This window comes from Fragaria vesca, linkage group LG2 (genome assembly GCF_000184155.1).
Source record: "Fragaria vesca subsp. vesca linkage group LG2, FraVesHawaii_1.0, whole genome shotgun sequence".
NCBI classification, from domain to species: Eukaryota; Viridiplantae; Streptophyta; class Magnoliopsida; order Rosales; family Rosaceae; genus Fragaria; species Fragaria vesca.
This window is the reverse complement of record NC_020492.1, coordinates 12351512-12374720: the sequence shown is the minus strand read 5'-3', so window position 1 is coordinate 12374720 and position 23209 is coordinate 12351512. Positions and strand designations below refer to the sequence as shown.

General features: G+C 37.9%; 2 protein-coding genes across 2 annotated transcripts; one reads left to right on the top strand and one right to left on the bottom strand.

Moving 5' to 3' along the window:
• The first annotated feature begins 7400 nt into the window (after positions 1–7400).
• LOC101306483 (defensin-like protein 19-like) lies at positions 7401–8294 on the top strand. Its single transcript, XM_004290354.1, has 2 exons — positions 7401–7544; positions 7927–8294. The coding sequence occupies exons 1-2, from the start codon at positions 7472–7474 to the stop codon at positions 8106–8108; spliced, it is 255 nt and encodes an 84-aa protein (XP_004290402.1). The 5' UTR covers positions 7401–7471; the 3' UTR covers positions 8109–8294.
• A 6154-nt stretch (positions 8295–14448) lies between these two features.
• LOC101306191 (putative glutamine amidotransferase YLR126C-like) lies at positions 14449–17892 on the bottom strand. Its single transcript, XM_004290353.1, has 4 exons — positions 17486–17892; positions 14952–15104; positions 14705–14872; positions 14449–14608 (listed from the first exon to the last, which is right to left on the bottom strand). Exons 1-4 carry the CDS (start codon positions 17792–17794, stop codon positions 14507–14509), a joined length of 732 nt encoding a protein of 243 aa, XP_004290401.1. The 5' UTR covers positions 17795–17892; the 3' UTR covers positions 14449–14506.
• Between the last annotated feature and the right edge of the window lie 5317 nt (positions 17893–23209).

Here is a 23209-nt window from a genome sequence, read left to right as displayed (position 1 = left end):
TACTATCATACGTGTTGAAAGCATATATATACAAGGTGAAAAATATATATGCAAAAACAAATTGATAATGAAAAATTAAATAACTATTGAAATAATTTCATGATGTACATAAAATAGAGGGAAAAAAAGAACATACATAGTATTCAATTGTTATCCTTGATCATTGTTTAGCACAAGTAAAATAGAAAAAGAAAAGCTAATTTATGTTATAATATTTTCTTGTTGGTAAATATAAGTTTTTTTTTATTTAGATAAACAACTAATATGCTACACCGAGTCTACTGTGAGTCGAACTCACGACCTCTCACTTATAGTGAGAGACGGTACTGGGCTAGTAAATATAATTTTTTGAAACCCAATATTTTGTGTTATTTGATTTTTAAGAGAAAATTTGACGTCATTGAAAAAATATTCTTACAAATTGATCAAATAATGGAAGTTTGGTGACATATATTCTATGGGAAATAAAAAAAAATATCAAGGAATTGAGGTTGTGAAAGAGGTTAATTTGAACGAAAAAAAAAAATCAAGGAATAGAGGTCTCGATGATAGCTAGCATGCAAAAAGAAAAAAAATTTAAAAGAATGAGAGGTGAGTAAATTATCAAGATATATGTTAATAACATACCTAAAGTTATTTTAAGAATTTGAAAGGAGGTTTAGTGAGCAAATGTTTGTAGTTAAAATTAAAAAGGAGGTGTAAAGAGCATGAGAGATATAATGATTAATGAGCAAATTTGGAGGTCCCAATAGCCGCACTCATAAGAGAAAGCTTAACTTATGAAAGTCAAACTGATGAGAAGCTAACATGTAGCAGCATACTGCGGAAGGTCATGGTTTATATGCTTAGTTTTAAACAAGGTTCTAAAAAACGGGTTATGCGGCTGCCTAGGCGGCGGCTAGGCGCTGGACACCGCTAGACCGTTCCGATTTCAGTGTAATCGGGTGAGGTAGTCGGCAGGAAGGAAATCGGCCTCTAAGGCGGGCTGGGCGGCGACTAGGCGGCCTGGGCGACGCTGGGCGGTCTGGTCGGCGTCACCGTTTCAGTTTTTTTTTTTTGGTAATTTTCGTCAAAAATACAAAAAATAAAACCCAAATCCAATATAAAACTCAACCTCAGATTGGTAGAACGGTCACCGATCGGGATCTAGGCTTCTTTAATTTTGAAATCTAGGTTTTTGTAGCATTCAAATGGAGAAGAAGAGAATAGAGAGAGATGTAGAGAGAGAAGGGGAAGCAAAGGGAGAAGAGGAAGCATATGATGATGAGGATGGGGATTACGGTGGTGACGAAGTTGTTGAAGTTTCATTTCTTTGTAGTCGTCGTTGTCTGTAGAAGAGAGAGTGCAAGCACAAAGGATAAATTTGTTCTTTGAAGCATAGAGAAAGAGGATAATTAGGTTAAACTGCTAAAGATTATACCATACATTATAGGCCTATATTATTGGGCCTTACATTTAGTTAAGGGCCACCATCCAACAAATTTTTACTTTTTACGCATTCTTTTGGTCAAAATCTATATATGTATATAGCTAGCTGTTTTACCTTTCATTATTTAATATTTATCATATATAATGATTATAATCTACATAACTAAACTAAAATAGTCAAAAATAATGACGTTACATATATATTTTGAGTAATTTCATGTATTATAATGTTTTTTATAATTTTATTTATATAATTATTATTTATAAAAAAAATAAAATAATACAAAAATAGAAAACCGATTAATCCCCGATTAATCTTTTGGGCGCTATCCGCCCAACTAGCGCCTAGTGTTTTTTAGAACCTTGGTTTTAAAAGCTTCAACTTTATTAGTCAAGGGTTTAAGGATATTTGATGAACATATTCGATCTGTACGTTATTCCAATCCCATGAAATCCAGTAGTCAACCGGAATTGCCCGGAGAAAATTAATGTTGGATATTCAAGGACGAAAGCTACTCGCTAATTAAACACGGTCCTATTCCATTCCATAATTAAGCTCACCCATGCATGGATGAGCCAGACAGGTCAATCACCATTGGTGTCGATCGGATGCAGTGCTTACCAAGCTGCTTTATGAAAAAGAGAATACAGAAGAACCTGGATCGATCAATAGGTTGAACCGAACCCCATGCATGTATGTATAGTACAAGTTTCGTAGTTATCTCTGAATGCTAGTTCTAACCACAGTGCATGGAGTTCTAAATTGTAAGACTGACGAGAACGTACTCTACCTGCATGCCTGCATCCGTCTTGAACAAGAAGATCGACGGGATCCGTGAACAATTAATTCTTACCAAGGAAAGGTTAATTCGATGACCCTAAAACTGATCGAGCTGCAGAATTAGATTTTGAGACGACGACGTCCCTTACTTCTGGTCATTTGAGATCCACCGCCTCACGATCATAGATTACATAAGATCTCAGATAGATAATTAAGATTCTCTATCCATCTTATCTTCTTCTTCTGGTATAATCGGCCGGCCGGGCGCGGGCACATGCAGTTTAATTAAGAGAAAATTATCAGTCGCGTGTATATATATGTATATGTATATCAATCGATCCCAACAGATGTGCATTAACCAGAGGCGCAGAATCTGGGCAATAATCGTGGTTCGTGGATATCATTTATCAATCCCACCATTATCTCATGTCCTTGACAGCGCATCATCATGCATGCTTATACATTCTAGCTTCTACTATTAATTCTACAAATTTGAACTAGTTGAGACTTAGAATATGGGAAGATAAATGAACAAGAACAGAGAGTAATACCTAATCAAATAATTAATTAAAAAATAAAAAATAAAAAAGAACAGAGAGTACGTACGTGATCTATTGCAGGCAAGCGTCTAATCCATAACCTGTTAAAAAGAAATAAAGTCGATAAAACAAAAATTTCAGAGCTCTAATTAATTATCGAATTTCTGTTGGACACGTACGTCAAGCTAATTGAACTTAGAAGTAAACTAATTTTTATGAAAGAAATTAAGAAAAAGTCGCGAGTCATCGATCAGAAGCAAATAAGACAATATAAAACTGGCTTAGTTTTATTTTTTGTTATGAAACTTCCAGGTATTATGAATCAGAACGTTAGCATAATAAACAAAGGAAGGAAAGTTGAAAATAAACACTCTCATCGGCCTATAAATTGGGCTTAGTCCTGATCACTATTTGCACTATACCAATTAAGAACAACCAAAAGAGAGCGATATCAGAGCTTAGTATCATTAATTAAGAGTTAGAAAGATGACTTCTGCTATTGCTGCCTTCCCCACTACCGTTGCTCTTCTAGTTGTTTTCCTTCTGATTGCTTCAATGAGTGAGTAGTAATTAATCACGCTCTTCCAGCTCCAAGCTTTTTGACATCGATTAAGCTTTTTGCATGCTATTCATTTTTATGGACACAACTCACACAAGTATATATCACAGCTCGCTAGCTTGCATCCATGCATCCATGTACTATATGTAGATAAGCCTTAATCATCATGTTATCTCGATGGCAATTTAACTTGACAAATATGCATGGTTCGAGCTAGCACTTACATATATAGTTATATATATTGTCGTGCAAGTAACAACGCATGAAAATAAGTTTCTGCATGCTGTATATTATCCGTAGTTTTAATTTCGCTTAGAATATATGTGAAGTAAACATAATGATGATGAGTCATGAAGTGTATTTTCTCTTAATTTCACTATATATATATATATTCACACTGTGTTTGTTGTCTTGGATGATTGTTCTTATTGCAGCAATGCCAAGTGCAGAAGGTGCATGCCCGCTTGTTCAGAAACGAAGCAGGACATGGTCGGGCTTCTGTGGCAGTAGTGACCACTGTAACAACCAATGCAAGACATGGGAGTCTGCAAAGCACGGTGCCTGCCATAACACATACAAGAAAGTGTTCGGAGTTAGAGTCGTTTCAGGACGTGCATGCTTCTGCTACTTCTGCAAAAAATAAACTGAATTAGCTCAAAATTCCTGTTCGGCCCGTACGTCTATTATATATATATGGTAACTGCTGAAATAAAAAACAATAAGTACGTATTTGCTCTCTGTACGTACGTACGTACTTCTATCTGGAGTAGTATACGATAATGATGGTTTAAATTAAGTAAGAAGAAAAATAATATTTGGTTCTAGCTGGATCGATCAACCTAGCTACCAGAATCATATGCAGCTTCTATATAATAATATAAATAATTGTGTTCGTGTTGTTTAATTATGGTGTTATTAATAAGAAACTTTTGTTCGACCATGTTAATTATCTCCGCATGCTTCTAAATTGATGTGGATGTTTACTGTCTTTTTACAACAAGAAGTGATGGATGAGGTGGTATTTGAATTGCTGCAGATCGACACTGCTATCTAATTAAGCCCTCTTAATGAGAGATTAAAAAGATCGATCAAACAAATTAATGAACTAAACCAAGAGTAATTATTCTCTGTACCCGGAACATCACGTGGCACTGCAAGGTGTTGTACCGGGCTAATCATATAACTCAGATTCATGTGGGGACCAGCACGGGGTGGAAAAAAAAAAGTAATTAAATACACCAATCAGAAATAAGGATAAAACACGTGACCAATGAGATTAAAGAGGAACATAAAACATGTAGTGTTCCGGGTACTGTCACCATGTTAATCGATCGCAAGACAATGTGGTTTTGTTAATTAAGGAGTACTTGTGATATATATGGTATTTTAAATTCATCACGTACGATCGACCTCACAACGTACGGTACACTGTCAATGTTAGATAAATACAACGACCTACTCGACCTACAAAGCAACTTGCTCAATTAAGCTTATAGTAGAAATCATTTTACACTGCTAAATTGCAAATTACATCCATGCATAGTCATATTGGAGAGGTGGAGGTGGAGGTGGAGGTCTCGACCGACCTTGCATATATTGGTGTAGGAGGCGCACCTGCAGTACGTAGAAGCCTCTTGTTTCCCCTTCCTCTAGGCCATCCCCGTCCTCTCATCTCCCTACTCTCTCTATCTGTAGCTGCATGCAGTGCTATCATTCCATCGTTTTCCTTGAAACCTATAATAGCTGCTCCATGCACCTCCAAATTGCAAGGCATAATCTCCAAAGCAAACACATGAACTTCTTAAACCGATGATGATCTCTTCTTTTTCCTCTCTAGCTTGATCCACCCTGCTAACATTTGACTGTATTCGATCAATTGAAGAGGACATATCAATTGTTGCTTGATTGCCGCATGAACCATGAGAGTGGCCGGGTGTGATATTAAGGCCCCAGAACACCAGATTAGGATGAATCGCGCGCAGGTCTCTACGCGCAGCTGCACCACTTGACTATGGCCTCTCAATTGCGTTAGCCCCCAACCGAGTTCATTCCGGACACACCAGCTGCTCCAAACATGATTCACATAAAAGCACAAGGGATATATACCACCCTAAGTCCCTAACACTGTACTTTCTCATATAGTAAGGTTAGGGTTAGGGTTTCGTCTTCAGCTATCCTGAACTTTCGGACGAGATCTTGCGTTCATGTATACTGATTCCTTCTCTCATTCTAGTTGATATATTTCATTCCAAGTTAGTAAACATATCATAGATATCATGTAGGTGCATGGATTCTTTTCATATTCATATTGTGCTCGATTTGATTAATGATTGATTCATAGTTACTGGTGATATACATGTCAAAGATAAGATATCTAATATTTCCGTTTCGTGAGATTACATTTATCTGTCAATACGACATAACTGTATGACTCTTCAGCTAGCTTCAGGTACGGTATATATATCACCTATTTCTTCAGATTGTTCTGCTGTCCAATAAGTCTTTGTTGGATTTACTGTTTAATCTTTTCATATAGACAGTTTCAAGCTCTACAAATATGAAATATCGTACGTGCTCAAAGTTCTGCAGTACCTGCAGACTTACAATTTAGAAAAGACACCGGCGAGTACACACTACACCTTGAGATATAAATTAATTTTTATTTTCTCATATAATAATCCCTCTTTAACACAGTTTTTCCGATTATGAATACAAGTTCAGAGAAACCTCGATCAACTTATGAAAGTCAAATTGAGAAGCTAACATGTAGCAACATATTGCGGAAGGTCAAGCATGGTTTACTATATATTATGCTTTGTTTTAAGAGCTTCAACATTAAGTAAGGGTTAGGGGATATTTCCCTTCAATTTGACCAGCTGATAAACTAATTAACATCCCTGCACAAAGAATCGCCAAATCCCATTAATTAACGGATGGCAATTGATAAACATAGTCTACTATTAAGTTATATATTATAGATCCAATTCCATCAAATCTGCTATAGTCGTCACTGGGAATTAATTGGACATCTCTAGCCCTAAACATAACCCATATTCCCATTCCATCATATATAATCTCTAGCCCTAACGGGGTTAGTCACTGTTGGTGAGGATGCAATATGTGGTCTCAAAATTAGGGCTAGTGAAAATTATCCTTTACTTTTATGAATTAAGAATAATGATTCGCGTACAGAAAAATCTCTGTAGGTTGATGTATGCATGTATTGCATAAGTTTCGTGGTAATCTCTGATGAACAATAATGGGGTTGGATGAATGCTAAACCTATATGCACCTTAATTTGTGATGTGATTATCGATCTCTAGAGTTGGGTGACTGAAGAGAGGGAACGATCTAGCTAGCTACCAGCTTTGCATATATGTGAACATTCACACAAAAATCAAAGGTTAGTTTGGAAATTAAGCCAAAGAAGTGAGCGGGATCGATGCAGACGATGACCGGCCGGCCATTATTAGATATTTGGCCGTTCCGTTTACGCTAGTTAGATCGATCGATCAGTCTGCTAGACTGCTACTGATGATCACAGATTATTTACATGCATATATATTTAATTAAGATCTAATATGAACATACATTGCTTTACCTCGAGAAAACCCTAATTAAATAGATTAATTAAGATTCTTCTTCTTTATCAATTAAGACTGATAGATCAAGTGATCAGTCCTGATTTTCAACAGATCAATATATCTATTTTGCAGCAGGCCGGCTATAGACGTTTATGGTTTAGCCAGGTAACCCTAACCCTAACACAATTATTTTTGGTCCTAATTAATAATGAACCGATATATTCCTTTTTTGAAACATGGGAAGAACTTAAGATCGAGTAAACTAAAAGCAAGAAAAAGTCAGTTTATTGATCAGCAAGGAAAAGTCGCGAGTCATCAGAAACAAATGTATAAAAATGGATCGGACCATTTTAAAATTTTGATTGGCATGAAACTTCCTGGTTTCGTCAGTCAGATATTGTTTGATCAGGTGTCCATAAATAAATACATACACTTAAATATAAGGAAGAAAAGTTGAAACAAGCACTCTCAATTGTCTATAAATGGCCATCCGCGCGCATTCCTAATTTACACCAACAAATTTGAAACAGAGTTCAAAGTCCAAAGGAGATAGATATCGATCAGAGCTAAATTAAGATACATGGCTTCTGCTACTGCTTCCTTTCGTCCCACCATTTCTCTTCACCTTGTTTTCCTTCTCATTGCTTCAATGGGTTAGTATAATCTCGTACGCTGATCTTTCATTCTTTCTCCAAGCTAGCTCACATCATATTAGCTCGTTCATCTCATATTAACCCTTTTTTCTTTTTAGTACAAACTACGTACACATCATGATGATCATTTGCTATTCATTTTTATAGACACAACTCACTTAAGTCGCAAGTAATAGCGAATGATATATTAAACTTTTGCAAGTTATATTGATAATGATAATAAACAAACCCATATACTGTAATTGTTTTTCTCTCAAAATGTGATGAAGTACTAAACATAATGAGTAATGTATGTTTTCGTTCTTAACATATGTATTGAAGAATTAATAAGCATCGATCATCAACATTCACTCTTTTCTTGGATTGTTCTTATTGCACGCAGCATTGCCAATTGCAGAAGGTGGATGCCGACTTGTTCAAAAACCAAGCCTGACATGGTCTGGCAATTGTGGCAATACCCGCCACTGTGACAAGCAATGCAGGACTTGGGAGTCTGCAAAGCACGGTGCTTGCCATGTGAAGGGTTCCGGTCATGCATGCTTCTGCTACTTTTGCAGAAAATAAACTTAATTATGCCAATTTCTGTTTGGCCGCTCTTTATATATGGCAACTGGAATAATCCTGCAGTACGTATTTGCTCTTTGTACGTGCTAGTGGAGTAGTATGATAATGATTGTTTGAAATAAGATGTAAAATAATGTCTTCTCCTATATGTAAAATAAGATCTGGATGAACCTACCAGAATCATATATATTCAGCTGTTTCAAAATAATTGTGTTCATGTTGTTTATGGTGTTATAAGAAATCTTTGTTCGAACATGATGTCTGTGTTTCTAATTTGATGCCCATGTTTCTGGTTACTGTTTATCATACAAATGGGTGGGCAATATGGGGTTTATTGAAGGGCAGTAGGAGGTCTATTGAGGTGCAGTACGGTGTCTATTCGAGGTAGTAAGGGCCGTAGGGCTGGGCACCGTCCCAGACCGGTTGCCAATTTCCAAAGCCCGGGCCCGGACCGGCAATTGTTCAGTCGGGTCGGTCTCTGTTGTAAAAATTTTTGAGACTAGAAAAAACTCAGACCGGCATAAACCGGGCCGGTCTTGCCCGTTTTCAGGCTTTTTCCCAGTTTGCCGCCGATTCGACCTGAAGCAAGTCCTAGCTCTCCAAAAAGTTCTCCCACCTACGCCAACTCCCTCTCCCTAGTCATGTAATCCTTGATCCCTCTACTCTCACTCTCAATCGACAATCCCATCTCTCCCAATTCATCCCTATCAAGATTATCAAAATCACAACCCGACACAAACACTTTGCCGTCCAATCAAAACCAAAATAAATGCAACAACAATAAGAATGAAAAAAAAAAAACTAAAACGAGTTACCTCATGAACTAAGGATCTGAAAATCACAGAGCTACCTGAAACAGGTGTTGGAGATTTGGAAATCTGGAGCTTTTTTGAATTGTCTAACTAGGTAAGATCTAGCGCTGAGAGGGATTGAATTGAAATTGAGAGAGAAACAGGGAATTTCAAATTGAGATATTGATTGAATAGGATTATAGTGGAGAGAAAGAGAGTATTGAGAAAGTGTTTTGATTTGTGAGAGAGGGAACCAATTTTTCTAGGTCTTCTTCTTCTTCTTCTTCTGCCACACGCACATAATCGGGGTTCGTCAAGAGAAACTCATACCCAGATGAAACTCGATACGCAAAGATGTTGAGTATGATGGCAAAATCGTCTTCTTGTTCTTGTAATACATGCATGAGCTTTTTTTCAATGAGACAAACCAATTTTTTGTTTTTGATAAGGATGAGAGACGAGGGATGATGACATGATTGACATATGTATTGGATATATTTTTTAATGGTTGATTTTGACAAAAAATCATGTGTGGTTGATCTTATATAATATCATAGAAAGCATTGAACCACCAATAGGTATATGCTATGTAAATATATCGGGCTTTTGGGCCTTAGAAAATTTTGAGTTTAACAGCTCGGGACCGAACCGGTAAATACAAGGACCGGACTAGACCAGTCATAAAAGAAACTAGGACCGGATAAAAACCCGGCCCAGACCAACCGGGTCAGGTCGGTTTGACCGTTTTTTTTTGTTTCGATCTTTATGCCCAACCCTATTAATAGGGGGTGTACTGAGGGAACAATATGTGGGGGTCCTATTAGAGGGCACTAGACTCAGATTGTCGGCCACTGGAATTCAGTCACAGAACGCCAGAATCAAGACACAGGTCGTGTGTATCTGATAATAGACCCTTTATTGCTCAATAAACCTCTATTGTCTTAATAGACGTCTACTGTAGTTTATTTAATTCATCAGGAGTATAATTTTTTTTAGGAGAATGAATAACTTCATTGGCTTTAAGTCATACGACTAATTATTACTAGGTCAGGCAGGAGTAAACTCCGGCCCATACAAGATTAAGAATACACTCTTTATTCTCCTATACTAAAACTGAAAGAGAAAATCACAAAATCCATTCAAAATTGGAGAGGGAGGGATTAGGGTTTGTGACGAGCTAGCCTGGAAAACCATTGGAGTAGAAGCCGGAGGCGCCGGCAGGAGCACAGACTGCATCACCTCATCTTCACCTTCACTTGAACACTAACGACCACCATGACTGATCATCCAACAGATCCTACATGTTCCCAAGAGACGTTCATATTTGTATTTCACCTGCAAGACATCTTCGGGTGAGACCCGTATCTTTTCTCACTCCTAACTGGATTGTTAAGAGGAAGGATCAAACAAACCCTAGCGTTTCCCTTGCTGATTCTGGGATAGTCAACCTACAGTACCATGCTGATCGTCTCCCCAACCAACCTGGTCGTCGTCGCCATCGTAAAAGCAACAGGGAGGCCCTCAATCTCCACCTATAACCACACAAAATCCAGAGGAACAGCCATGATGTTAGAAAATCCATCGTAGTCGTTGATTAAAATCATGTCTCTCTAATAACCCCAAGGACCTCCTTTATATGATCCATCGTATAATTGTCTTTTTATTGTTTAAGTTGGCCATTGAGAATTAAAAATTCTGATTTTGTTTTTTTGGAATAAATCATCAAAGTTATGGATAGTGGGCATTAACCCTTTTTTGTTTCTTTTTGTTTAACCATAGTGGGTTTAACAATTTTGTTTTTGTTTTGAATCCAAGGGCTAGAACGGCCTCCCTCACGCCATAACCAACGAAAACGCAGAACACAGGGGGAGATATTGTGCCTAAACTCCATACTGTAGGAACACCCTAAAATAGGCATGTCTACCAAATCTATGCATTCTAGCGATCATATCAAAAAGACAATGCTCATGCAAAGCCATAAATTACTTTGTCTATCAGCTTTCATACTATATTGTCACTGGAAAATATTACCAGTGAAACTAAGCCTCGAGCTCATCCTGCCACTACGAGGTTGCGACCATTTTACGAAACAAGAAACTCGCTGCCTCCTTAGAGCATACATGACACGCTAAATAAATGGAGTAACCTACCAGGACATAGCCCACGACTGCAAACAACTAAGTGCTCAGGAATTATTGAAAACAGAGAGTAAACTACAACTACAAATCCAAAATAAAAAAACATAAAAACATAGCCCAGATGGGGCCCCATTCCAAGACCGAGACCCACTATCCATGCAAGAGTGTGGGACCCCCCAGCCCAACAGGGACAATGTCACTTCACCAACTTCACCCAGCCACTCCTACCTCATCGAGCCTTCACCGCTGTCACAACACCTCCGTTGAATCTATATTGCTTGACAGATCTGAGAGGACAATCCCCGAATACCAAATATTAGATCTAGTAGAATTTTGTTACCACCAATTGACTTAGAACGAATCCATCCACTCCCCTGCCGTAACCTAGGGAAAGATCAATCACGGATCCTAGCTTCCTTTTGTCACGCGACCAACTCCTTCCCTCGAACCTTATCACTGCGAGGCGGCGTAGATTGCCAGCTTCTTCCTTCAACTCTCGTCCGCCGTCGTTGATAATGGACACTCTTTCGGCCATCTGAACCTCAATTCCCCATTCTACATACGAGTATTAGACCCAAAGCCTCACCTTACACCAGCACAAGCACCAGAGAGGCCTTCACAGTCGTTCGTCCGATAACCATGTCTCAAGGACGTGCCACCGGACGGAGCAGAGGAACAGGGAAAGGGTTGAGGATGTGGCTACGATTTTATCGCGTTATAAATTTTTAGAAAGATGGAGTTTTTTTTTTTTTTTTTTTTAAGTATGAAGATTAGAAAGGATGATGTTACTCACATACCTTATTTTGTTATTCACACACCTTATATATTTTCTTCTTACTAAAATTTAATTTAATTTACAAACGTAATGATAGGCTCTCATCATACATGAGGTGTGTGAATAGCAAACTAGAATGTGTAAATAGCGCGCACCACTTTTTAGAAATGAGAATATGTTATTGGTGTAGAAGATAAAGTTAATTTTATTGCAATCTGAATAGGAGTGTCAATGCATTAGTAGAGTAAAATGCACCAACAATCCTTCAACTCTAGTGCATAGGTCAATTTTATACCTAAACTCACAAAGCTATCAACATGATACGTAGAATCTTATTGGTTTTTTTGTTTTTTGTTTTGTTTTTAACAACTTCAATGCCATATAGGTTTTTTCATCCAAACCTTTTTGTCTGAACTTATACTAAGAGAGTACTTATGTTGTGCAAGTTACTGATGTTGTTCAGCAAGAGAGAACCACTACTATACATAGACATAATGTTGCAGGTTGAGGAGGTGCCACCAGCTAGTTCAAATGACTAAACTAGTGTGTTAAGCTCATCCACAAGTTGCATTTGGGCTTCTGGTTTCAATTTTTTGTAGTATGTCATAGAGGTGGGCGCTGGCTGGTGTGGTGCGAGTTAGGGCACAACCTTAATCCAATTCACTTTAAATGGTTTGTCAATTCTTCAAACCATATCCATATTCCGAAAAACCTAATCCACATATCAGGGTAACCGTATTCTTGATTGGTTTTAGATTGATTTCGGATTCAACCCATATTATTTTGAAGGTTAAGAAAAATATTCAAAATATTTTGAAGGTCAACCCATATTATTTAAAATATTTTTCTTGAATAAATCTAACCCGCTTTCCATGCGAGTCTACGGTGAGCAGTGGCGTAGCCACATGAGAGTGACCCTTCTCACTTTTCCATACTATCCATTGTTGGTTGATACAATTACTATTTCCATGCTTATATTACAATATTAGTGTAAAGTTTGACTCTCAAACTAATTATGTTACATATTACTTCTATACAATCCAAGCAAATGTCACACAATATAAGCAATCGTCATGGATATTATATATATTTTATTCAAACCGTCAAGAGTTTAGACGATACCAACTCCTCCAATGCAAAAAAGAAGGAACAATTATGTGCCCCAAAGTACAATGGAGAAAAATAAAAAAATATTGAAAATTTTATTTTTGTTTAGTATAGCTGCTATTAAATTTTGACCCTCCTAGTTTAGTTTTCTGGCTATGCCACTGTCTACGAGAGAGAAGAAGGGACTGAGATAGATAAAAATGGGAGATGGCGAGAACCCTAGTTAAGAGAGAAGCCATAGGTGTTTCCAATTCTTTTATTGTCGTTAAGGGATAAGAGTTGGGCCTGAAGTGTTACGGGCTCAGGGTTTGAAACTATAAATCAAATCATAATCTATTTATAGTTCATATATGTATTACAAATAATATAATTAATTAATTAATTAATAAAATAAATAAAACCGGTGCGGGTCAATCAGATTGAAATTTTCCCAATCCTAATATAGTCCACTTTCATGTGGGTTGGGGTTTTTTTAGTCCACTACAATCGATGCAGTTTGAAATACGGTTTGAACCGGTATGGTATGGTGTGGTACCGCATTTCCGATGTGAAGTGCCCACCCCTAGTATTTCATATCCTTGAAGGATTTGGATTTGTCAATTGTTCCACTGATACCAATATACTTATTCATTTGTATACAGTGGGATTTCAATAAATTTGGTTGTTATATATTTGGGTAAAATACTGTATAGTTCATGTGGTTTGAAGTCGACATCTGTTTAGTCATTATGTTTTCATTTTAATCTGAATGGTTCTTAAAGTCACGATTATCTTTCTAAATAGTCCTTCCGCCAATTTTGCCCTGTTAGATTGCTGACGTGGCCATTACAAATTACAATATTTTTAACGGCCACGTCAGCATTTTAACAGTGAAAATTGACGGTTGGAATGACTATCTAGAAAGAAAATTGTGACTTTAAGGACCGTTTAGATTAAAATAAAACCAGAAGGACTTAACAGATGTCGACTTCAAACTATAAGGACTAAACAAATATATTTTGTAACAATTAGCCAACAAGAATAAATGAAAATCATTGTCCAACATGTTACTGTACAATGGTAAAAGCTCGATGAGTCGTCTCTACACCACACTTTTTGTCAAAAGAACTATCGATGTAGGACAATCTCCTGCCAGGAAGTACCCAAAAACATTTCACAAAACATTGAGTTCTAATGGAATAAGATACTCATTACATTTGTTCTTAGTTCTTGAAGTATTAAATTTAAAATGGTTCACGAGAAGGAAAAAAGATTCATAGGTCGAGTGTTGTACATTGTAAAAATCATTTTTCCTAAAGAGAAAACAAACTAATACTGTTGACGAAATTAAGAACCAATGTTTATGAGAGTTTTTAGCTTCAAGTTTATTAGCATAACTGAGCCCGCAAATATCTTTAGAATTACACTTTGATGCCGAACTAAAGACATAGAGATGATAACTAATTGCCTCCTATACTTGCATCCTTAAGCCTTCGCAAATACTCTCACACTGAACCACTAAACCTTTTAGCCTCTCCTGGAAACCCTGCATATTTACATTCTTATTTTTCAACCTTTTGTTGATACCTCCTAACTTGTAATGTTTCATCATAAACCACCTTTGAGGAAGTTTAAGCACAACCTTCTCCATGCCTCCCTATCTGGTTCACGGGCAAGCACTTTTGACTTCAACTCCTCGGTTTCAGAATCCTAAATCGTAAGTTTCAATAAAAAAAAGAATGTTACTATTATTGTGACAGCTTTATAATGCAAGAATACTAGAGAAATGAAATAACTACTACGTACCAAGATGAAGTTAAGTTTGACAAGACGATCAATAAGGTTGAGAAGAATGTCTTTGGTGTATTCAGGGTGGCCTTGGATGCCCATCATGTGATCACCATACCTGAACATCTCAACTCCAGTTTTTTCAGACCAGGCAATTAGCTCAGCCTTTGGTGGAAGCTCCCACACCTAAATTTGAAGCACAAATTAGTCCACATTTCACAGGTATAATATGTTTTTAGGGTTTGATTACATGATAAATACACACCTCATCTCGATGGATCTCATAGATGGAGAGAAAAGCTGGAATGTTGAGAGAGGAGAGAACCTTGCAAGATGATGACAAGTGGACAGTTCGGATTCCGATATCCCACCCTGTGATGGCTCTCCCTGATTTTCCACCCAATGCACGACTTAATATCTAATTCAATCACAAAACTCAGTTAGTTGGCTTATCATATCAGCAGCATAATAATCCAGAGAGATTTTACAGCTCATTGTGAACTAAAGGAGGAAAGCAGCCCTTCAAAAAAAGAAAAGAAAAAAAGAAGAAGAAGGAAAGCAGAATCCAAATATCAAGATAATAACAGAAAGAAATGGACCCAAGCAACCCAATCTTGAAATAAAGGTGGATAAGATGACAGATTGACAGAACAACACCCAAGCAGTTGCAACAAATCATTTCACTTGATATACAAGTATAACCAACCAATTCCCTTGTTAATAAGGATAACTGCCATAGAACCCTGCTTAGGTGTAACATATTCTCATTCTCGAACCAACGCTAGCTTGCACGCTCAATCTTTACAAGTGTGACATTTACACATGCATAATGCATTGCGTGTGTGCCGGAACTAGCTAGTTTTACTCCAGCCAATTTCATGAACAGTAAGTTATTATGCTGACATGCGTTTTTCGGATCATAAGCATTGGTTGCGCGAATTATACATAGCAATATATCACGGCCAAAACACAACCGGAAATCAGTTGTTAAAGGGACACCACGTTTTTCCATGGGTTTAAATCAGAGAGCCACACAAGACACGAGCCTAATATATATGAACTCACTAGACAGCTCCAGGCACCCTACCTTCAGACTTCAGAGTTATTCTAATTAATTAATTAGTTGCCAAGATGATAAAGATATTATAATTAATTTAGGAAGACGTCAAATATGAATTATATTTCTCTGACAAGGGACTTCATCACGTGCATTGCATGTCTCTACCTTATTGAAACACTATCATCTTAATCCAATCATCTTCTAAAAAAATCTAGCTATTATTTCATAGCTGTTTTCATTTGTAGATAATATCTCACATATATATATATATATATATATATATATATATATATATATATATATATATATATAGGAGATTTTAGGGTGAGTTATCTGAAAATAATGTCGAGGCCCTTCTGGGGGCCTTTTGGTCCAGCATTTGGTTGCCTAAATCTAAACTGCGATCTAAACTGCGATCTAAACTGCGATCAATTAGTGGGCACCAACTACTACTACTACTACATGTTACCCTAAAATACAAAAGCCAGGCATATTGTCACCCTATGAGACAACGGATTAAAACAAGGGACCAGCTGCAGACTAAGGGAAGGTCCCCTAAAATATGTGGCAAATTTTTTTGGCATGTCAATTCTAAAATGTCGTTTACTCTAAAACAGAAACCATAGTTGTTACATCAGTGATATTGGTAAAAAATAGAAAACGAATCGATTTCCATTGTCATGTAACATGCATTTTTTTCTATAAAGAACGGACAACGTTTTATATTGAACTCATTTTAGGGATTGTCCATAATTTAAAAAACAAAATACATGATAGTAACTTGATCAACATTTCTCCAAAAGTGAGTTCGAATATGACATAATTTCAATTTATTTTTTTTCAAATATGTCGCATCAAACGCGTCATTTTCCCTGCATTTGCTACATGAGGCCGAACATTTGGTAAGATAGTACGTGGTGTTCTAACTTTTTCGGCTTTAAACTAGGTTAACTCTACATTAGGTACTCTAGCGCTAAAGCAATACAACATGTTCACATAGAGCACATGATTTTCTACTCCCCTACGTAGGTATTATGGTGAAAAGGAAAATTACTCCCAAATCCTATCATGTCTGGTGGTTTCCATAATCCTATTATTCTCATCGATTAAACAAAAATGTTGCGAACATGAAAAATTCAAGAGTAAGAAGAAAACAATAGGAAACGTAAACAGTTTGCCATGACTCATGATCAGTCATCTCTGTTGGCATGCGACGTCGTTTTCTTCAAACTCACCGTAAGGCAAGTTACACCGTCAGCCACAACTCCAAGTGGCAGCAACCAATAAGATCGAATAGCGCGTGGAATACACCGGCTGAAGGAGATGAGTCAAGAAAGAAGAATCACATAAACTCACTTGGGAACCAATCACATCGCAGACGTACGATGACTGGACCACTCACACCTGAGATTTTGGTCTGATGGACCACACACCAGCCACTTCGGCGCACATCAAAATCGCCTTCTGGTTTCTTCTCAGAACCACGCGCGTGATTACAGCTAAATGCCCATCTTAAACATGCCTTATTAATAGTTTTCTGGAGATTTCGTTTTCGTAAACGCCAGCCATTAATTACTTAAATCGAACCTAATTCTTTATTACCAAAAAGGTAATCACAATAAGCATTGACCATCGTACCCTTATCAAACCCAGGCTTGCCTTCTATTTCCAGAATCAGAGAAGGAAAGAAGAAAACAAGACCAAATATGCGATGAAGAAATTAATGGGTTGGCATGTACCTGATGGCCGAAGCAAATGCCGAGGACTTTGATCTTGAGGGAGTCCAATCTGGTCAAGAGGGTGAGTAGCCTGCAGATCCAAGCATCATTCCCATGAGCATCTCTGCTACTCCCGGAGATGACAAACCCGTCGTAGCTCTCGACCTCGTCGTCGTCGGGAAACTCGCCGCAGGCCACGCGGTAGAGGTCCCAAGTCTCGCCTTCCTCCGCCAGCATTTTCAGAAACACCTGGAAATACCCTCCGTACATCTTCTTCACAAAGTCCGTGTCCTCTGCGCACAGCAGAACCCCAAATTTCTTCCCTCCCATTCTCAGTTGGGAAAATGTGGAATTTGAGAAGAGAAAGACGAGGGTTGAAACTGAGAGGACTTTGCTGGTGACAGAGCGAGAGAGAATGCCAGATGGGTGTACTTGTGAAATACCAGTGGTGCTCTTGGTTTTAAACTGGTGGGTTTTCCAAAACACCCATGTTTAGACACCTATATTACTGTATTAACACGCGTATTTGTTTTGCCGAATCTGCCCTCGAATGCTTCTTGTTTTTCTTATGTTTTGTTTTTTTGTTTTTATTTACAAGTTACAGAAATATGTTGGGTACAGTGAAAATGAATCTGGATGGGAATATGGTCCAAATTTGAAGCAGAGATGAAACTCTTCACGCAAAGCTCCCTTGTTTTTGGTTCTTTTTTTCTGGCTTTTTTGCATAATTTTGGGGCGTATTTTTTTAAAATTAAAAATTTTGAGCAAAATTTTTTTAATTAATGGGGCATTGCTTTTAGGGTAAGAAGAAATTTGGTGATCTTTGTGATGTGTTAGTGTGTCCCGTGTTTGGTGCAAATTGTTAAAGAATGGAGTGCATCTTTTGGAGGTAATCCATTAATTTAATGATAATTACTTTTGCAGATCATTTTTCTCTTTTGACATAATCTTGACTTGTAACTTGTTTGTTCGATTTTCTAATTCGTTATTTTTTTATTTTATTTAAAATCAATCTGTAAACGTAAAGTCCCTCGCAAAAACAAACTTTTGAACAAGCTAGGCCAAAGTTCCAATACATTGGGCATGAAGACAGCAATTTCCAATATGAAATGTATACAATAAGTTTTTTTTATAAATGAATAATATTTGGATTACATTAAACTAGTATTTTAAAAGTGTTGTTATATCATCAATCAATAAATAATTTATTCGTATATTGATAAATGAATATTTATTACTTTGTTAATAATATTCATTTATAAAGAATTTTGTTGTTAATGTTCTAGGATATTATGTATTTTTCTAAATATTCTTTATGTGTGTCTTGACCTTATGCCAATAGGATATGTAGTTAGACTAGATCTATGTATTCATGTCCTTACCATATTGGTATTGTGTAATTCCTTATATAAAAGGCTCATATCAATGAATAAGATGATGATTCTCTTGCTATCTCTTTGTCTATACACTTTATCTTTCATCACGTTATCATGCACTTTGTTCTAACCCTAGAACTAATAGCCCACCATTTTTTTTCCCAAACCCTAAAAACCAAAACCGGAGGTTCTCGGCCCTGCCTCGGCCGCCGCCGTCGCAGTCGCTTCCCAGCCATCCACTTCGCTGCTTTCTTTTCATCCGATCAAGCATCCAAGTGTTTACGGTGTGTTTATTTTACAACCCTAAAACTCTTCCAAGTTCAATAACCTCGGGGGAGATAAAGTGCTTTCTCCCATTCTTCTATTCCATTCTATGCTTGGGTCGGTGTATTTGCAGGTACCAAAAATCCCGAAATTTTATTCGCGGGTCAAGAGTGTGTTGGATCACTCTTGTTTCCTTGTCCGGGTTGTGTATGATCAACCCCGACCTATCACCGGATTGTGTCTGATCAATCCGAGGCCTTTTTCGAATTGTGTTTGATTAATTCGCGGCTTTTCCGGATTGTGTATGATCAATCCGAAGGACAAACCATTAAAAGCATTGTTTGTGACCTCTATCGAGTCTCATAACAGCTTGGTTTTGTATGCAAGAGCAATGTAACATTCTGCTCATTTGAGTTTTGACGTACTCGATGCCTGAGGTGAATCTTCGCTTGGTATCTGTGGAACCTTTCATTGGAAAGGATTAAACCACATGTTTTGACCCCCAGGCTAACAAGCCTAGATGCCGAGATTTCACATCTCATGCGCTCAAAGTCTTTGACGTGCCACATCGACAAAAGCCTTCAATGGCAATCTGTGCAAAAAGTAATGACCACAAAGTACTGTGGAATGCACTCATGGAGCGTTTCTCGAAACGTTCATATAACTCTACTTGTTGAGTTATTAGTCAAGTGGATTGCTTACCACCTTAATTGACTACATATTGTTGATGATCTTTTGTGGTATCATGATCCATAATCTTTAGTGGATTCGATCATCATCAAGTTCTCTAGGTCCTCCAAGTTAGTTTGGAATTACCAACGAGACTTGATTTTGATCATACAAACGGGAATTGTATATACGCTAATGTGATAAACTTATTTGGGATTATCCCCTAATGTGGAGACAACAATATGGGTCATGGCAACGGCAGAAAACGTCGTGCCGATGTCTAGAAAAGAGGGGGAGGTGTCGCCGGCTCTAATAGCGACACTCCTGGTCTAGACACCATTCTGTCAAAACTACTCACGTCAGCTCATGACAATGCAACCGTTGTGGATCTTCGGATCATTGGTTCAAGATTGTCCAGCTCCTTCAAATTGTGAATGCATACAAAAAGGTACGGAAAATCAATATGAGGACAAGAACGTCATCCTCATGATCGCGAATTTCGAAGATTCGGATCCTGCTCTAGCTACCCCTGACTTTGACGTCATCGGCTAGACATTGATTTTAGTTCCAAGCTATATGTACTAAGGCGTTGTATCGATGTCATTCGTCTATTTGAGACCTCGATGTACTCACATTAGCAATAATGAATGCCTTGAGAATTTTTTCAAAGTTATGAAACTATTATCCTCTTATGGTTCGTATTGATTTACAAACAAGATGTACATTTTTACATCGTCCTTAAAAGCATGACATATTTACAATCTACATGGTTAGATTGTGCCGTTTTGGTCGCTTCCAAGTGAAGATGACGCACGGCCTTGCATTCTCAAGAAGGATCGCTAATGTGTTTTCGGTCAAGTCTTCTACCTTTTAGCGGATTTTCTATCATTAATTGTTCAACTAGGCTCATCCAAACTCAGTGTGATGTCTTAGAATTGTTTGAAATTAAGGAGATAATGGTTTTAAGTGTGCCTCGCACTACTGACCCTCCACGGATATGCCTGGTCATACTGACTTGGAGTTACTGAAAGCTTTTGATTTTGGATCCCCCTACGCTATTAAACCAATTGCCGTCTTGCAAAAGACGTTGAAGACTTATCAAAACCGGAAAATTATCATCATGATCGAATCCTCTAGGTCATCTGAGTTAGTTTATGTTCATGTCAGGGAGCTTTTGCTAACTAGTCATTACGACCTTAGAACGACCAAAAAGACTTGGTTTTGATCATACACACGTCATTTTTGGCTAACCCAAAAGCCTACACGCCTCCTGCAAGCTTCACAGCTTCCCACATGTCAATTCTGCGAAAAACAGCAATCTGTCTCTTCTGGACAGTCAACTTCGTTTGAGCTTTGTGAATAGCTCCGGACGAACCAGGCAGTGAGCTTTACATCATTGGAAATCTCTACGAGTCTAGTTTTCATAACTTTTCGCGGTTCATCCATATCTATTTTAGAAGAAGTTATGGCTGTTTTAGTGCGCAAAGGTCATTCTACGCGGAAATTTTTATGCACTCTCGGGATTACAGCTTTTCGTAGCTTCTTTCAATCCTTCTAAATAGTTCAAGTGGATCTATTAACTAGCCTATCTACTCCTTCTTGTAGATATGTCTCATCGAGACATTGAGTGCTTCGCAGATAGTGGAACTATTCACAATATTCTAAGGAACCGACAACTATCTTTGAATTTTGTGCCTTTGTAAATCTTCTGTGACTACAATAAAAATCATACTGGTCATTCAAGGATGCGGTTTAGCTTAAATCATGATGCCTCATGGTATCATGATCAATGTCACAGATACTCTCTATGCATTGAGAGGTAATCAAACCATATTGAGCTTTAAAGACATTCCTGCTAATAGTTTTCATTTGAAAACACATTGTGAGAATGAACAAGAGTTCTTTTGTGTATACCTTCTCATGAAGGCGGACTGAAATGCATCTTGGAGAAATTCATGAGTCAATCTAGTGGATTGTATGTCACTACGATTCGAATATCGAATTCCATGTTGTCACCAAACATGACATTTGGGACACCGACTCATATAGGCTTTGGTTTGACCAAATTGGTCAACCTGGAAGAGATATAATGGTCCAAATTTTGAGAAATTCTCATGGACATCCATTCTTCCGCTCAAAACGAAGACATTTGAGATCTAGCATCACCATGAAGCATGGTGGTGACCCGGGGGACATTGACGTCACCCGAACACGACTCCAACTTCCTAGAGGTCGTCCGGTCAATTCCTCAAGCAATTGAGGTGCACCGGCCTTCCCTCGATGTCGCATTGGCCCCCTGCAATGCTCATTGCTCGTTTTGAAAACCTAGTCTTTAGCTAAATTAGGAGTGAGACTCTCCTACGCTAAATAACACAAACGTGAATATTCTATTCTTACATCAAACTATGTAGATAGATACAACCAACTTACGGACATTTTTTTATGCTTTATGGTGTTGGTTGAAGTGTTAACACACCGGTCACGTGTTTTATTATTATCTACTGCTTATGCTACTTATACATCTACGGGCTCACTACCCATTCTTTAAAGAAGTTTATCCGGATGTAAGTTGAAGTGTCTTGTACCCCATGTTCACACGCAATAAGGTCTCACCGAGGCTACGACCAAGCAACTTTAGGTTGTTGCTCGAATATTATTGATGCGCACCAATCTTTCTATTGCGTCTTGGGGCTATGCAATATTTGCATGCAGCTTTACTATTTATCTACGACTCACCATCATTGAATATTTTTGCACTACAGCTCGTGACTGTGTACCAAGATTGCAATCCTTGAGCTCAAACAAGATTGAAATGGATCTCCAATCCTTGAGCTCGGCTAAATGTTATTCCTAGGTGCCAAATCGTATTGCCACTGCGCACAATGATGGGTCATTTGAGATGAATGAGTATTTAGGTTGGATGTGAACCTCCACCTATAATCAGCATATGTAGAAATCTTGTTAGACGATCTCTTTCACTGCTATATTGCGGATTGTCACTTTGATGAGACAATATTCCCGCCATTAGGGGGAGATAAGAACACAAGTGTTCAAGTGGAACGACGTGAATTGTCGTGGTTTGTCTCCACTAAGTGTCATCTTGATCCCAAATGCTTAAAGTGTTAAAGTGACGAGATCACATGTTGCAAATATGTCTGCAAGGATTGATGTCCCATCAAGAGGACATGGCGCGACCAAAATGTGTTGGTCTTAACGCCATCACCATGGATGGTGATATAGTGACGCCATATAGTGGCAAAATTGGTGTCACAAGGCCGTGTGGCTCCCTAAAAGGAGGGAGGCCCTTAGGTTCGATACTTTCTCGCACTAGGAAGAAAGCGAGCTTGGCACAACCTGATCCATTGATCAGTGATACTCAAATCTGTCTCATGAAGTCTAAATTGTGATTATCGTTGGGGGACGCCTCAATGTCAAA

What these genes read in the sequence shown, in the direction of transcription:
- LOC101306483 (XM_004290354.1), top strand. Translation starts at nt 7,472, where the DNA reads ATGGCTTCTGCTACTGCTTCCTTTCGTCCCACCATTTCTCTTCACCTT. An exon ending in CCTTCTCATTGCTTCAATGG is followed by an intron (nt 7,545 to 7,926) that starts GTTAGTATAATC and finishes TATTGCACGCAG; the next exon opens with CATTGCCAATTGCAGAAGGT.
- LOC101306191 (XM_004290353.1), bottom strand. Translation starts at nt 17,794, where the DNA reads ATGGGAGGGAAGAAATTTGGGGTTCTGCTGTGCGCAGAGGACACGGAC. An exon ending in GCATTTGCTTCGGCCATCAG is followed by an intron (nt 15,105 to 17,485) that starts GTACATGCCAAC and finishes TGATTGAATTAG; the next exon opens with ATATTAAGTCGTGCATTGGG. An exon ending in ATGAGATCCATCGAGATGAG is followed by an intron (nt 14,873 to 14,951) that starts GTGTGTATTTAT and finishes CTTCAAATTTAG; the next exon opens with GTGTGGGAGCTTCCACCAAA.